The sequence below is a fragment of the Parasteatoda tepidariorum genome, chromosome 2 (assembly GCF_043381705.1).
Source record: "Parasteatoda tepidariorum isolate YZ-2023 chromosome 2, CAS_Ptep_4.0, whole genome shotgun sequence".
In the NCBI taxonomy this organism is placed as follows: domain Eukaryota; kingdom Metazoa; phylum Arthropoda; class Arachnida; order Araneae; family Theridiidae; genus Parasteatoda; species Parasteatoda tepidariorum.
This window is the reverse complement of record NC_092205.1, coordinates 28422849-28440224: the sequence shown is the minus strand read 5'-3', so window position 1 is coordinate 28440224 and position 17376 is coordinate 28422849. Positions and strand designations below refer to the sequence as shown.

The 17376-nt window shown below is 26.3% G+C and overlaps 2 protein-coding genes across 16 annotated transcripts in view; one reads left to right on the top strand and one right to left on the bottom strand.

The window, feature by feature from the left end:
* The window catches only part of LOC107443290 (tudor domain-containing protein 5), a 37829-nt gene extending 23960 nt beyond the window's left edge, over window positions 1-13869 (bottom strand). For 3 of the 15 annotated variants that reach the window (XM_043043873.2, XM_043043879.2, XM_071177392.1), the window contains exons 1-7: window positions 13590-13723; window positions 10217-10876; window positions 8887-8981; window positions 7338-7394; window positions 6366-6422; window positions 3988-4153; window positions 780-844 (exon numbers count right to left, since the gene is read on the bottom strand). In XM_043043873.2, the coding sequence (XP_042899807.1) occupies window positions 780-844; window positions 3988-4153; window positions 6366-6422; window positions 7338-7394; window positions 8887-8981; window positions 10217-10871 (1095 nt within the window). In that variant the 5' untranslated portion in view covers window positions 10872-10876; window positions 13590-13723. Of the gene's footprint in view, window positions 1-779; window positions 845-3987; window positions 4154-6365; window positions 6423-7337; window positions 7395-8886; window positions 8982-10216; window positions 10877-12632; window positions 12683-13455 lie in introns of all 15 variants that reach the window. The other 12 variants (XM_071177385.1, XM_071177391.1, XM_043043875.2 and 9 more) reach the window with 11 other exon arrangements.
* A 24-nt stretch (window positions 13870-13893) lies between these two features.
* Window positions 13894-17376, top strand: part of LOC107443301 (succinate dehydrogenase cytochrome b560 subunit, mitochondrial) — a 10678-nt gene continuing 7195 nt past the window's right edge. The window contains exons 1-3 of the mRNA XM_016057122.3: window positions 13894-14063; window positions 16006-16062; window positions 16433-16537. Of these exons, the coding sequence (XP_015912608.2) occupies window positions 14038-14063; window positions 16006-16062; window positions 16433-16537 (188 nt within the window). The 5' untranslated portion in view covers window positions 13894-14037. The remainder of the gene's footprint in view (window positions 14064-16005; window positions 16063-16432; window positions 16538-17376) is intronic.

Below are 17376 nucleotides of genomic sequence, written 5' to 3'. Positions count from 1 at the left end.
TATAAATGTTTACATATATATATATATATATATATATATATAGCACAATAAAAACAAAACCGAACTAAAAACGGAAACAAAAAGAAAACGGAAGTAAGGTAATAGTGGATAATATCAAGCGCTAAAGCTGCTTTAAATAGGATCACTATAACATAGCACAATAAAAAGAAAACCGAACTAAAAACGGAAACAAAAAGAAAACGAAAGNACGAATTAAAAAGTGAAGACTCAAATTTGCAATTCAAAATTTTTAAAATTTTTTAAGAAAAAAAAGTTCAGTGTGTTCAGGAACTATCTAGTGGGGCAGCAGATATTTCACCAACTTATGCTTGAAAAAAAAAACATCTCTAGGAGTACAGAAAAGTCTCCCAATAGTCTCCTTTTCCTGAAAATAGTTGCTTTTTTAGCCTTTTCAGGCAAAAAAAGTTGCCATAATCGCCTCATGCCAAAAATAGTTGCATTTTAGTCGCCTGTGGCAACCCTGTATAGTGAGCTAATGCGAATATTTACAGTAAGTGCATCACAGTCATGAAAAAAAGTTATTTTAGCAATATCACTGATAATATATTTAGTGATATTATAATATATATATTATAATATCGCTGATAATATAATTTTAATAATATATTTAGTCACTGAAAAAGAAAAATTCTTAAAGAAAAAAGAAAGATTAAAAATTCATTAAGTAATCATGAAGCCTGATAAAAATAAATTATCAATAATAATAAATTATCACTGAATATTGACAACTTTCCTAGTTTCTTCAAGCTAATACTTACTTGATTATGTCCTTCATTTGAATTTCCAAATCTTTCATCGGATAGTTGAAGAGTCTCATTTAGTTCTAAAAAATAAGCATTTTGTTCATTAGATGCTCACTTTATTTTCAAATGTTTGGCATAATTCAGTACAATCAAAGTATGGAACTACTAAATGTTAAAATATGGATCAAACAAACTATAAAATATTGGAGTTTGATTTTAGCAAAATATATATATTTTACTCTTTAATCTGTAGATTATAAAAGTTAAATTAGTAAAAGCAATATTGATTAAAAATTACTAATTTCAGTTATTTTTTTAAGTGGCAACTTTTAAAATTAAAAAAAAAGGGGGACTGAATTGAATTTTTATTGCAACTGGGCAAAACCATAAAAAGTTGATGCTGCAGAAAAATATTTCACTCAAATAGATGATAAAATTTTTGAGTAAATTAATTTTTTTTATATAAATATCTAAATCAAAATTTAAAAAAAAAAATTCGATTAGGATAAATTTAAAGTTTATAAAAACTATTTTCATAATGTTGATTCATGATATTTTCATAATGGGATATTTACAATTACTTGGACCATAACAAATAAAATTTCATATTTTATTCCAAAATAATGTTATTTGAAGAAAACAACTTATCTCTCTGTAAAGAACAAAAGGGTATTGCGTATAATTCCTTGATTTGTCACAAATTCGATTAAAAAATTCAATCAATCATATCATAATAATATTCAATTACTTAATTATACTAATGGAACAATAGAACTGTTTAAATAAATAATAACCATATAAAATAATAACAAAGTAAATGAGTATCAGGAATTTTGAGTAACCTGAATTGTTGAATGAGTATCACGATTTAAAAAGAAAAAATTATTATATAATTAAGGTTCAGAAGATTAGTTAGTTGAACTTATTAATTTGTAATGAAGTAAAAGTTAAAAATGAATTAAAAAAACAGCAAGAAAAAAATATTAAAATTTTGGTTGGGAAAAATTCCTTAATATAAATAAAAAAATAAACAACCAATTCTGAAAAAAAAAAAAACTTTCATAATTTCGTAAAAAAAAAAAAAAAAAAAAAAAATTTTNTGGGCAAAACCATAAAAAGTTGATGCTGTAGAAAAATATTTCACTCAAATAGATGATAAAATTTTTGAGTAAATAAATTTTTTTATATAAATATCTAAATCAAAATTTAAAAAAAAAAATCAATTAGGATAAATTTAAAGTTTATAAAAACTATTTTCATAATGTTGATTCATGATATTTTCATAATGGGATATTTACAATTACTTGGACCATAACAAATAAAATTTCATATTTTATTCCAAAATAATGTTATTTGAAGAAAACAACTTATCTCTCTGTAAAGAACAAAAGGGTATTGCGTATACTTCCTTGATTTGTCACAAATTCGATTAAAAAATTCAATCAATCATATCATAATAATATTCAATTACTTAATTATACTAATGAAACAATAGAACTGTTTAAATAAATAATAACCATATAAAATAATAACACAGTAAATGAGTATCAGGAATTTTGAGTAACCTAAATTGTTGAATGAGTATCACGATTTAAAAAAAAAACATTATTATATAATTAAGGTTCAGAAGAGTAGTTAGTTGAACTTATTAATTTGTAATGAAGTAAAAGTTAAAAATGAATAAAAAAAACAGCAAGAAAAAAATATTAAAATTTTCGTTGGGAAAAATTCATTAATATAAATAAAAAAATAAACAACCAATTCTGAAAAAAAAAAAACTTTCATAATTTCTTAAAAATAAAAAAAAAATTCTGATGATAATAAAACTTTATGACAGAAAATAACACTTTAAATGTTAATTATGCTAATTGTTGTGAAATTTTATCAATAATTGTGAAAATTTTTAGTAACTGTTTAAAATGACTACATATATCTTAGAATTCATGTTTATAACTGCAAAAACTAAGGGTTCAGGCCAAACCAATATAAAAGCATCTTTATACCACGATGATTTAGACAAATGTTTAAATACATTTGGCCAGATAGTGTAATTTTTATCCTTTGTCTATCTTTTATCTATCTTTGTCTATCTTTCATCTCTCTTTTTATCCTTAACCAATGTAATCTATGCAAATTATGAAAATGACATAAAATCTTTGCATTGCTTTTCTAAAATCTTTGTGTCTTAATATACATAAATTGAAAATTATTTGTTGGTATTAACAATTTTCACCATTGTGAAAAATCTGTTTCAATTGGCAATTTCATTAAAAAAATGTAAATAGTTTTTCAAATATTTTAAATTTTTGTTAAATCAATTCTTTTCACAAATTTAAAATATAAAGTCTAATGCATTTTTTACAGTTTAAAATTATAGCACTGTTTTGTATTTGAGTTTTGAAAATGAGTCTTTTTACTTTTATTTTATACAACATAAAAAAAATAGTCAAAATCAAATAAAATATCATGATTTTTTAAAAAATAACTTGAAATTGTTCAGAATAGTGAAAAACATCAGTGAACAGCAAAGAAAAATTACTTTTCATGTTATTAAGCATTTAAAAAAATTTTCTCTTTACAGTTTATGAATCAACATGTAATCACAATTTTTCTGTAGCCTGAAAACATTATTTTATAGCAACTTTAAAATTAGTTTTTCATTCTGAAGTAACCATTGTTTTTTAAGTTCTAGTTAACTTAGTAACTTATATTGTAGCTAAAATATTTGCAAGATTTATATATTGATTTATATATTTATACATTGATTGTCTTCAATAATTTGTCATTTCATTTTTTTAAAGGAAGATTTAAAGTTAATTATTTTTTCTCAACACTTATTAATCTTTAAAAGTAGTAAAAATTGAATAATTCGCAAAAAAATCAAAATTTTTTGTGAATAAAAGAAACTTTGCAGAATAATTGCGTTAAATAAAAAGTTCATTAATCAATCGAACATCTAATAATAATTGTCAATGACAAAATTATTTCAAAAAATTATACTTAATTGAAATCAAAATTTAGATTAAAAATAATTTCTGTGAGCTCTTGATACATTATTAAAAAAGATTTCTGAAAAGGACTTTAGAGTATAAATAGATGAACATTTATATTAACAATTTATTGTATTAATATTGTATCAATTTTCAATATGGTTGTGAACATATACGCATAAAATAAATCTGAAAAGTAAATCTCAGTAATGAATGCAACTAAATGAAATTACTTTTAAATTTTTCAGCACTTTCTGAAAAACATGGGTGAAAAATCATCCACTCGTTTGGACTCTCATAAGGTTTGATGCAAATAAATACATCTGGCAAAGCATCAGCCAATTCCAGGAAATTATTGTAACCCAAGTCAGCAAGGTCAAATATTTCTCCAGTAGTTTTCTAAATAAATAGAAAAATGTACATACATATAAGAAATTTCATTAAGATTTAGAAATTTCAATTTGCTAAAAAAAAAATTATTTAAACTTTTTTTTTTAATTGAGGTTCATAAATTATTCTTCAGATGAAAGAAGTTTAAGATTTGGCATGCTGCAACAAATCCTTAACTCTTTGTTAAAGAATGAATCAAACATTATTTAAAAGAAAAATTTAAAAATCAGTTTAATAAAGTACAAGGTCATTAAAGTAAAACCGACAGTAGCCTGAAGCTTGCAGCTCCGGTTCTACTTTATAAATCCAGGGGAAACTTCAAATATAGTAGAGTGGTGGTTAAAGGGAACAAAGCCGATTCGGATAGTGTAATATTCGGATAATAGGAAAACGGCTATGCGAATTTTTTTAAGTAACTTCTCTTCACATTTTTTAAAGTCTTAGGACTGGAAATTGTACAAGTGTCTATAACAGTACATTACATTCGGCACATTTAAAAGTTTTATTTTTTAAAATTCTATTCAAAACTAAAGAGGAACTAAAGAAGCCATTTTTTGGCCCCTTTCAGTTATTTTAAAAATAAAGAAGCATTTTCGTAAATTTTTTTGTAACATTTTGCTGAAGGTGGGAAAAACACATGGCCCTTGAGCGATCTGGATAATTGATAATAAAACACATAGTAAATTATGGGGTCAAGATTTTTCATCACCCACTTTTTTTTATTTTTATTCATACAGTATAGCTGCGATAAATAATTCTAGTTTCTATAGCAAAATCTTAAATTTAATTATCGGAATAACATAAGCAATTACATTTTTTAAAAACTCTATCTGTATGTAACGACTAGAATAGTAAAAAGTGATAAACAAGGTTGGGTTTTTCGAAAGCTGGTTAAAACAAATTGAGTTAAAAACCTACTAGGATGACACTTAGGAAAATCCTACTGCCGGTGAAGCATTTACTGTACATAAAATATAAATTATAGTTCAAAATATGCCCTTATAACAATTTCAATAATCTGTGTGAATTATAAATTACAGCGAGTAATTTTATTAATTAAACAAGTTCAAAACTGTTTAGAAATTTTGAAACTAAAATGTAAAAAGTTTTGTTTAATCTCTATAAAATGTGAATCACACTATTGTAAGCAAATCTAAGGGTTAAATAGCAAAATAAAATTAATTCTTAGATTTGCTTACATGGTTATCATTGCTTAGTTTGCTTCCACAATATGCTCACTCTGTTTTATCTTCCTTTTTACAGTATAAACTGTTAGAATCTTCTTACCAATCATTCTAGTCAATCTGATCCCAGCAAAATAAATTTTTAATACTTTGTTCTAATTTTGTGAGATCAGAATTAATATTAAAGAATTTAATCTTAACATCATTTAAAAATCACAAATCAAAACAATAAGCCAATCTAGAACATGTAAGCTTTTGATCGCAGAGTGTGCTAGCTCAAAATCTCACACGCATCTTTAGAAACACAAACATCATAATGTAAAAACATAGCTGACACTTGTTTACTGCCTCTAATTAAACAGAGGGGGATAGGAATGAAATACAGTGCACCAATCATGTGATGCTGATACCTTGGCAAGGATATTTTTCTTCTCCCCTGTCTCTCTTTTTTTGACCAATGCGCTCCACCCAAATAATTTGTCGCAGGAGAGAGTTTAGATTTCCACTTGAGCTTCATATTTTTTCCTCATCTCATGAATTTTTTTTGCAAAGTGTAGAACTCATTTTTTTGAATCCCCAGAGTTCTGGGGTTTCTCTGAATACATGTATTTATTTTCAAGTTACAAATTGTAATTTGTTGAAGATGTCACACACTTGTCAATCAAAAACACACCATATTTTAATAAAAATTAATAGTTAAAAATGAGAAAAAGAATAATTTTTTGAGAGCAAACAATTTAAAATTGCTTAAGTATTAAAAATATTTTTGTAAAAATTTATTTTCGAATAAATGCTAGTGAAAATTGATTAAAACAAAGAGAAAAAAATATTTGACTTATAGACAATTTGATTCATTTCCTAGAAAGACTATTGTTACAATCTTAAAAATGATGAAAATTTAAACAAATCAAACTAAAATATTAAAAAAAAAAAAAATATGAAATGTAGCAACTTTTGTACATCTGAGAACAAATAATAAAGAGAAAAATATGTTTGAGAATAAAGTTTAGGTTTAACTTAATAAATTAATAGCTTACCTCATATAAAAAAGGAAAATGTCTAGCCAATACCCCATCAGGATAAAGTTTTAAAACCTAAAAAAGTAAATAAATCAAGATAAACAGTGATCAAACATTAATAGACATAAAAAGAATATTTCTTCCAAAAATTCATAAATCAATTTAAACACAGTCGAACTTCAATGCTCAGGTGGTACTACAGATAGTTTTTAAAAAAAATTAAATTATAAGATGTTATGACAATTAAATATAGTTACCAGAATCAAACTATGAGAAAAATTGTTCTTAATAATTAGTGACTATAGGACAAAATTAGGAAATTTGTTTACTAGGAATTGAAGCGTTTTAACAGTGGCCATTTTTTAAAACATGTTAGTTTTCAAAATTTAAAAATTGTACACTGTAGCAACCACATCACTAAGCTACAACAGCGCCACCATATACAAGGCAGTAGATACTCAGACTTCGAACTGAATGGACCTTACACTTATTTCTCCTTTTCTTAAGTAATTAAATTTATGTTTGTTTGTCCATGTGCTACATGTGTACTAATAAAATATTTGGCACTAAGCTTTTTTCCCTTATTTTAAACTCCCCGAGATCTAGCTAAGGGGCACAACATGGTGTTGAGCCACAACTTGTTTTGAAGCATTTCTCAAAATATGGTAAATATTACATGGTTCATTTCTAAAATGAAGAAAATTTTTACAAAACAAGTATGAAATAAGTAAGTTTCATAATATTATAAAATATTCATATTTTTTCAATATTTAAAAAAAAATAATACAATGCATGTGGAGTGCAGTTTGTACAAAAGAAATAGTGATCTGGTGACGTAAACAATTTTCTAATCACCATTTGTTATATTGCAGTTGCCCTTTGGGTTTAATTTCACCCTATGTTAGTGACTACAATAAAGTTTAAAAAAAACTCTTGTGACTTATTTTTCAAAGTTAAATAATGATATAATATTAAGAAAGAAAATCACACATTTATGATTTCAATTCTTTTGTTTTTTGTTAGCAGCCAGAATTTATAGTCTTCATCCTAAGAGCAATGGGATTAAATTAAATTTAAAGTTCAATAGAACAGGGCCTATAAAACAGTAGTAATGGGATAATATCAGCTGAATAATGACAAAATGCATCTCAAGATGTTTTTATAGTCAAATGGCCAAAGCGTTATAGATTTAAACGTTAGATAGTCGGGATTCTACTATAAACATATGATTATATAATTTTTTGAACAGGGTTATAAAGCTTTTAAAAGTTATTCAAAATTTAAATTTAATAGTTAAAAAGGTAATACAGTCGAACCCCGCTATAGTGAACCTGGGATATAGTGAACACTCGGATGTAGTGAACTTTTTTAGCGGTCCCGTCCTTTTTCCTATTTAAATAATGTTATTTTTAACGCTTATAGTGAACAGCTTAGAACTTGGAAACTCGGTTATAGTGGACTCAAATTTCATTTCTTTAAATATCTTTTTCAGTCCTCCATCTTTAAACTTGTAGGTGTTGGGACTGAAAATGAATGCATTCCTATAAAATGTGTCATATTACTCTCCTTTATGCTTATCACTTTTAACTATACTGTAATAAATGTCAAACAGATCATTTATCTTATACTCCCCCCTCCCTGACAAGCCTCGCTTTATCTCTTTTCCCCAAGCTTGCTCTACAACTAGTTAACTTGGCCACCTGCTGAATTTTTGGAATTTTCTTATCTGTTCAAACCATATTCTTTACAAATCACCCCTTGACAATCAAGAAGGGGAACAATTTAACTCATTCTACAGCTGCTCTCTTCATATTCTTACATTATCTATTTGAGACAAGATTTTTATTTCAAAAGCAGTGAAAATGGCAAATTCGCTAAAGAGAACAGCGTTTTCGATAGAGGACAAAGTTAAAATTGTAAAGCGTATTGATGATGGAACCAATCAATCGACACTGTGTAAGGAATTTTGCTTGTCAAAATCTACAGTTTCAAACATTTGGAAAAATCGAAGTGCAATTCTTGCGGCATACGACAAAAACATGGTCACATCGAAAAAAACTGCGTGGAGCTCAAAGAGAAAACGTAGGAGATGCTTTGTTAAGATGGTTCGAAATCTTGTTCAAAATGTAAAAATCTTGCATTCTTTGCACATTGTAGATAAGAAAATTGATGAACTCAATTTAAAATCAAATTGTGTTCAATCAAAAATCATAAATTTTTTTCATAAAAAGTGAAAATAAAACTAATATTTAGCGACTTAATAACTTTTTCCATCAATTTTTGCTTTATTATCTGTTAATTAGTTAATAATTTTTTAAATAACTTATGCAAAATTGCAAAGCNAGTCGGGATTCTACTATAAACATATGATTATATAATTTTTTGAACAGGGTTATAAATCTTTTAAAAGTTATTCAAAATTTAAATTTAATAGTTAAAAAAGTAATAGATAACTGGATGAAATTTAAGGCAAATTTGCGTCATTTAAACAAAATTGCTAATATCAAAGTTTATAATAAAATTGTGAAAAAAAAATTACTTTTTCAAAGTCCTCTTTTATCACCCGTGGAATGATGGGTATATCAGCAGTTTCAAAATTCTCAACATTTAGTTGAATTTTTTGAGATTGAGAATCTAAAATTTAACATAAAAAATACATTAGATAAATAAAATTTAAGTGAACAAAACATACAATAAAGGGTGAGATCTAAATAAAATTTGTAGGCTTAGTATCTTTATATCAACAAAATACTCATAATAAATAAAATAAAAATTTAGGAAATTTTAAGTGTAGTGGTATAATGTATCAAATGTAGTAGTATAAGTAAATTTAAATCAGTAATTTTATTTAAAATGCATTGAAACATTTTCTGGTTATTTAATTTTTAAATTTATATTAAATATATTATCAAATATATTTGCATTAACTAAAAACAGGTATACACACTGCTGCTATTAAACTGCAACATATGCTATACTTTTGTACTAAGGTAAATGCTATGCTTTTTTTGTATATATATTATACATACACAAGTGGGCGACCTTTGCGCTGATATACAAACTAAGACAAACAACGTTAAAGAGCACAAAAATATTTATAAAATACAGACAGCTGTTTCGGATGCTCAAAGGGTAACCTTCATCAGTGCAACAGAAAAGACTGTTTTCTGTTGTACTGATGACGGCTGCCCTTTGAGCATTCGAAACAGCTGTCTGTATTTATACAGACAGCTCGAAACAGCTGTCTGTAAAATACAGACAGCTGTTTCGGATGCTCAAAGGGTAACCTTCATCAGTGCAACAGAAAAGACTGTTTTCTGTTGTACTGATGACGGCCGCCCTTTGAGCATTCGAAACAGCTGTCTGTATTTTATAAATATTTTTGTGCTCTTTAACATTGTTTGCCTTAGTTTATATATATTATATGTTTAACAACAATTTTCTTTATCTTGCTAATGCTATCAAATCTAAAATAAAATTTTAGAAAACAGATTTAAAACATTTATTTTCAAAAAAGTTTCTTTTTGCAAGGAGTAGCTAATTATACAAAAAGGTCTTATGTATAAAAATCTTAATTTTGAATTTTTTCGCTAACACTCATTTTTCTGTTATTTGGCAGCATATTCTCACTAACTTAATGAATTATACATTTCATAATCATTGCAATCATTGAATATTATTTTAAAATGATGGATTATCACAGAATGAATTAAACATAAGTGTGACAGGTTACAAATCATAAAAAGATATGAAATGAAAACACATCTGTGAGAGTAAAAATTCTTTAATGACAGAAAGGAAAAATTTTATGACTAAAAAAGAAAGTAAAAACATTTAAAATAAATACATTTATATTATCACATATTTACCTTGCGTAGATAAGGTGTCAGATGATATTTTATTATTGCCTTCATGTCTCTTAGTGTTTCTTGTAAGAGGGTAGTAGAATAACCTTTCAGTCTCATCTACCACTTTCACATGTAGTTCTGAAACAGCCATTTCAAGTTTTCTCAACCTATCATAACGACTCTCAGAAAGAAATTCGAGGTTTAAAGGTCTTTTAAACTTCCTTTGATAGGCTAACTGAAGCGAGTTGTAGTTTATACCATCTGGGAAGTCCTTCAAAACTTCAAATAAATTTTTCCTCAAAGAAGCAGAGACAAATGGTTTGATTTTGGAGGAATGATTGAATGCCTTCGGAAGGCTATCTCGACCAGAACCATTTTTTGTCTTAGTTTTGACAACTCTTTGCTTTCCAACTAGTTTTTGTATGTGTTCAGTGCTTTCATCAACAATGCAGTTCAAGAGAATGTCACCATTTCTATCTGTTTGTATTTTAACTATATCCGTAAGAGAATATAAGAAATCGACATCTGACGTGAAGCCAAATTCTCTCGATGGTAGTCGGATTCCAACCAGCTGGTGGTATGCTTTCAGAAATCCATTTAAAGAGACTCCTTTTGGATAAGTTATAATCACACTTCGAATTTCTTTCTTAACAATTGCTAGCCTTTCTTCGTGCATTGTACCTAAGTAATAAGGTAAGATAAAAATTTTTAAAAAAACATATTGTAATCTATATCGAGAACTGCCAAACTGGAAATTCTAGCTTTTGATTTTATTTAAAGTGGCAATTAATAAAAAAGCATGCATAGATTTTTAAAAATTTCACCATCACTTAAGAACAAATTATTTTATTTTCCAACATACCATACATACTTTTCAACTATTTACATACATTACAGTGGCCAAAATCTTTTAAAATCAAATGTTAAAGCAGAAATTCTGCTATCACTTTGAAGATTTGGGAATAATAATTGACTAAAAGTTGGAAAAGTTGACAGGTCTGTATATTTATTTATTAAATCAAAACACATAAATTATTATGATAAAGAATGTGGTGGTAATAAAAAATGCTCAGACTATTTCTTACTAAGTAAATTTTAGCTTTACAAAGCTTCAAATTTTGATCTTTGAAATTGATCAGTTTGCTGAAATTCTACTCAGAATTGTTACACAATTTATTTTTTTCTGACAAGAAACATTTAAACGAAAAAAAAAAACTTTCTTGTAGAGATATATGTATGAAAAAAAAAAATTTTTTTTTTTGTAGAGATATGCATAAAATAGTGAACAAGTTCCCACCCATAGTTTTATATGATCATTGACCAACTATCGAAACCTAATAAGCCCCTATTCAGAGTAAGATAATATAGAGGCACATGTGCACAACTATAAGTGCAGGAATCTTTAAATTTTGCAGATACTTTTTTATGGTAATGGCAATTTCAAGGCAATTTAAAGTATCAAATATCAGAATTTGAAAATTACCCCTTGTGACTTATATTTAGTGATAATATGCAAATAGAGATCAAATAGAGTGATTTAAAAATCAAACATCGTTATTCATATTCAACACTATTTGTATTCAAGTGATTTTAAAACCAAACATTACGAGTTATATTCACACAATCTAAAAATTCAATATTACGATTCGTATTCACGCACTCTTTAAAATTAAAATCACGATTAACATTCACACAATTTTAATATCGAACATTGATTTTCACGAATTAAAATTTAAACATGGGGATTCGTGTTCACACTATTCTACACCATTTAAAAATTTTACGCTTCAACATTTAAAAATTACAAATCAAAATTCAAATTCCTGCAATTTCAAAATCAAATGGCATGCCTCATATTCACATGACTTTAAATCTCAATATTGCGATTTGTATGCTTGCATCTTTAAAATTTCAGTAAATCACCTTCATGGTGATTTTAAAATCAAATATCTCACTTTGTATTCTCTTGAATTTAAAATCAATTATCCCCATTTGTATTCATGAGATTTCAGATTCATTATTTAAAGGCTTTTCAGATTCCACTTAGAAATGGTGGTAAATAAATATTTTTAAATTAAATCTCTTGTTCTTTGTGTTTATTCTTTATAAAATAATCTTTTTAGCTAATGGTTTTTGACAATCCAATGGTAATAATTATAAAAAGAGTAAAGGTGAAAGGTTAAAATGAAATTTCTTTATTTTAATTATTTAATTTTAATTTAGTTTGTTTTATAACAATAACATTTCCATTTCATTAAATATGTTCGATTTTATTAAAAGATATAAGATTTTCCCTTAGCTACCCTTTAATCATCACACTATTCTGCAAAATCCCCTTAAGAAAAAAAAATAGTATGTTCTTATTAGAAAATGCAGAGTAACTGCTACATTTCAAGAAAAAATAAAAAATATGCAGACTACAATTAATATCACCCACCTTATTACCTTTCCTCTATGCAAACAGGATTTCCAACCTCCGGAGATTACCTAGGAAAATTTTTTAAATCAAAACTACAAACCCATTTTGGAATTTTATAATCAATGCTTTCTTAAATGGCGTGAATAAATGGATATCTTTGTTTCTTCTTGGTGTGAATAAAAAGGTTTTGTGTTTGTGTGAATAAATAAATGGGAACACACAGTTTGCATGCCACACAAAAACTTATCTATAGTGAACAAAAAACAATGAGTGATTAGTTTTTTCTAAACAACAGGTCTTATAGTGGGTCAAAACATAATGCGATGTTGAAGTGTGATGTGATGTTGAATTATATCATCCAGGGGCGGATCCAGAAATTTTTCCTGGGGAGGGTCAGACATTGTGAGCTGTAGCTTTCATTTGTATTTTTTTGGCATAGTGAATACAACTATTTGGTAATAGTGAAATACAACTTTTTGGCTGTCAAATGTCCAAAACATAAGAAAGATATTGGAATAACTCACATATTGAAAAATTTCAATAACTAAAAATTAATTTAAAATACAATATACATAACTAAAAATGTATGTTCCAATTAAACTAGAAGTCTTTAGTGAAACATGAGACCTTATAATAACTCCCTCTAAGTACAATATATCAAAACAATAACTAAATAAAAGTATTTATAAATAGCAGAAAATATGAGTGTTGAATTAAAAAATAATTATAAAAACTAAACCAATGGAAAATTTTATTAGAATTTCCTCTTCCCATTATATGTACAAGTCATTAAATATTTTTTTATGAATAACTCAGAAATAAATAAGTATTAATAACCTACATGTTACAGCCTGAACGAGTAAAGATGAAAAAGTTATAAATAGCACTAATAAACTAACTTTAAAGAAAGACTGAAATAAAATACTGTTTTATAAAAGGTTATCAGACAAAAATGTAAGTTATACCTAAAATTACCTTTATATCGAGTCACATTTAATAGTGAAAATTAACATGAATACTACTGGTTCAGTGACGTTTAATATTGCTTTGTTTGTTTACATTTTTTAAATCGGCTTACAGTTAAATTAAAAATAGCGGGAAACTAGCCTTTTTGTAATACTTTTTTTTATTTAAAAGAGGAATTAAAGGAAGAGCTAAAGAGGAATTAATTCTTTATTTTTCAAATTAAATTAATTATTTATTTGTTAATAGGAAGTGATCTGAGAATATTTTGTATAATGTGATTTATTAAATGGGTTCGCACCAGTAGGTAAGGACGTCCTTTTGACGAAACCATTTAAAAGAAATAGGAAAATTTGTTCGTTCATTTTGTTAATTTGTTGCTGTAAGAATTTGCTGAACAATAAATCATATATATTTCCTAATTTATAACTTGTTCTTTACTTCTATTTTGCAAAAAAGAATGGCATTGTGCCTGAATTTGCTGAGGTATTAATTTCGTTGAACTTAATTGATCTATTTAAATTTTGCTTCGTTGGTTAATTTAAAATAAATTTACCAAGAGGTCAAATATATATATTTATGTTTGCAAATATTTTAATTAGTATGTAAATAACTTTAATTAGAGGAACGTTCCCCGAAAAAAAGTTTCATACTCATCTTTTATAATAGTATCCTTTGATATTATGATCTTAATGTTTTTAAAAATAGCATTATTGTTATATTTAAGTGGCTATTTTATTAATTGCTATATACTTCTCCTTATGTAAAGGAATGACTTTCTATCTGAATTTTTTGAGGTGTAATTTTAAATAGATCACAGCTAGTCTATTTAAATTTTATCTCTTTTTTTTATGTTAAAATTAGTTTACTTTATTTAATCTAAGTATGGGGGAGATTTTGGAAGGAAAAAAAAAATCTCAGAAAGGGACTAAGTAAACATCCTGGTAAACATCTATTTATTTATTTTTAAAAGAAATTTGCAAGTTTAAAATCTATTTGACATCTTGGTGATTGTTGTTGGAGAGACAGATCAAGATACGGAAATATCCCCAAAACATGCACATAAACTGTACAGCAATATTGTAATTTTCAAGAATATTTCTTCATTACCTGTAAAAAAAAAATACTATGACTAGAAGTTTTCATAAATAATATAGGTATTATGGAAAAGAGAGTTTCAAAGAAATTCTGAGCTAGGCTCTCTATTAGTATTTACAGACAAATCTAGAATGAGAAACTAAAGCCTTAAATATCTTAAAAAGGCTGTTTTAAATTCTCTACATTTACTTGCAGTCTCGGAATTTAGAGAATACGTTAGAAAAATATATATCTGGTTAGGTTAAATTCAGTATAAAAATGTAGATATTACCTTATTCACATAAATTATTGCAAATAGCTAGTTGCTAATATATACATGGTGTGGAATAAAGTATCGTTAAATATAAGTTTGCAAATTATGAGTATATTGTTCTCTAGTTCTTTCTGTTCACAAATATTTTATAAATGTAGAAATTTAGAACAAAAAAGCACAAATAAAAGCTAATTTTACTGAAATTTAATTTAAAAGTTTTCCACTTCAATTATTTGACAATTCATTTTATGAACAGCATAAAATATATCTAAAATTTGAAAAATTTTTAACTGCCATTATTATATCAATTGTAATTATGAAGTTAATTACAATTGATAATTTTTCATACATTTTTACATAGTTAACTTCTTATTATTTCAGTTATCATTGACTTTTTGTTATTTAGGTCTTTAAAAACATATTTGAAACAAAAGTATGGTTTTACAAGCAAACACCAAACAATGTACAACAAGTAAATATGTAGATAGCTTTCAAATCACTTATTTTGTTAGCAACATTTTCTTAATTTTAATTACGTGATATAAATAATCATTAAATATCACAGTATTAACTTCAAATGCTACCAGCTTTTTATTAAAAAGAGCTGAAAGCTAGCAGGCATTAATAAAAATTAATTGAAAAGTTGAAGTAATGAGAATAATTGATATTTTAATTGATTGAATAGAAAATGTTTAATAGCAGTTTATATTGCTGCAATGTGCCATGACAATTCTATGACACAAAAAAATCATTTTCTCATGCATCCTTCCTGAATGGACAAATAAAAAAATTTTCAATTTAGAATTGTTGGATAAAATTACCCCTTTGCATCCACTGTCTAAATTTTAGTATCCTTAGCAGAAGATGTTCTGGAATGACAAGAGGGGGACACACAAAAACTTCTTTTATGACAGATTAATTAAACTATTCTATCCATGTAAATAACATTTAAACTGTGTAATGTACTTTGAATCCTATTTTCAGGTATAATGTTATTGAGGAATCTATTTTACAGTTTTAAGTTGTATAATTTAAATTGTGTTCAATAATTCCCAACTTTCAATTTATTTTGTTTAGGCGAAGTGGCAGATTAGGATTCCAGAAATACCTTGTATCATGCAATGGTTTTCAAAGGTAAAAATTTGCTTTGAAAAAGTTCATTTTTGGTTGTTTGTTTGCTTTCAATTTTTTACATAATGTGTTGATAAGTTCAACGTGAATAATTATTGTTTTATTTAAGTTCATATAATTATAGCAAAAATAATTAATATTACTTAGAAAAAAACTTTTAGTAACTATATATGCAATTTATAATTTATGTATATACGTATCTGTAATTATTTTTTTATGTTTGTGTTTATATTTGCTTTATATTTAAAATGTGGGCAATTTTAAAATCTTATAAAGTTCTTTTTTGAAAAAAATAAAAAATCTTCCAACTTTTTTTTAAAATTTCTATTTGTTCAAAAAGCATTTAAATATAAATAAAAAAATTATTTTGTAGATCATTTCCTGTGACAACATCTGCTACAAAGCATGCAGTTGAGAGTTTTGCAGAAAAGAATGAGCGGCTGCAGAGACCATTATCTCCTCATCTGACTATTTATAGGTAAAACCGGAATTAATTCAAATAAAACTGCTGTTTCTTCTAAAATTATTGTTTTATTGCATGTTCACCATCACAATGCCAGTAAAATTCTCAAAACTTTTAATTTTTAAAATTAATTTTTTTTAGTTATTACATATTACCAGTTTCTTTGAGTTTATACAGTGAAATCTCTTGGGAGTGACCTCTCTCTGTCACACAGTAAAATGGTTGTTAATTCAGGCTGGGTTGTTCCTAGGGTTTACGTTCATAGACTTCAAAATATTATCAAAGGTACATGAATTTTTGCTAGCAATTTTAATTTTACTCAGTGTCATTCTCTTGGTGCAGAAATGCCACTTGTGTTGGTGTCATAAAAACTGGATCAATGAATAAAATTTGGAGTAAAAAAAAATGACCTTTACTGGTATGTGTAGAGCAATTTTGCCAATTATAAATCATGGAACGACAGTAGGGAACCGATTATCCAGAGTGATCGGGACCATCGCTGTTCCGGATAACTGATTTTTCCGGTTTTCTGAATCGCTACAAAAAGCCGTTTTTATTGTTAAACCCAACTAAAACAACAAAAATTTCTGGAAATAATCTTAAAAAGAAGAAAAAACGATGAAGTAATACACTAATGATTATTTCCAAAATGATGGTAAGGTAAACATCTTTCAAAAAAGAAAGACAAATCCTAAAATCTTATAAGGAAAAAAATTTTTTTTTTTTTTTTAAATGGCAGGAAAATTTACTTAATTTTGTTCCGGTTTTTGGGTTTTCCGGTTTTCTGATTTCCGGATAACAGTTTCTGTACTGTATTTTAAATAAATTGAAAAATTTTATGTTAAAATTAGTTT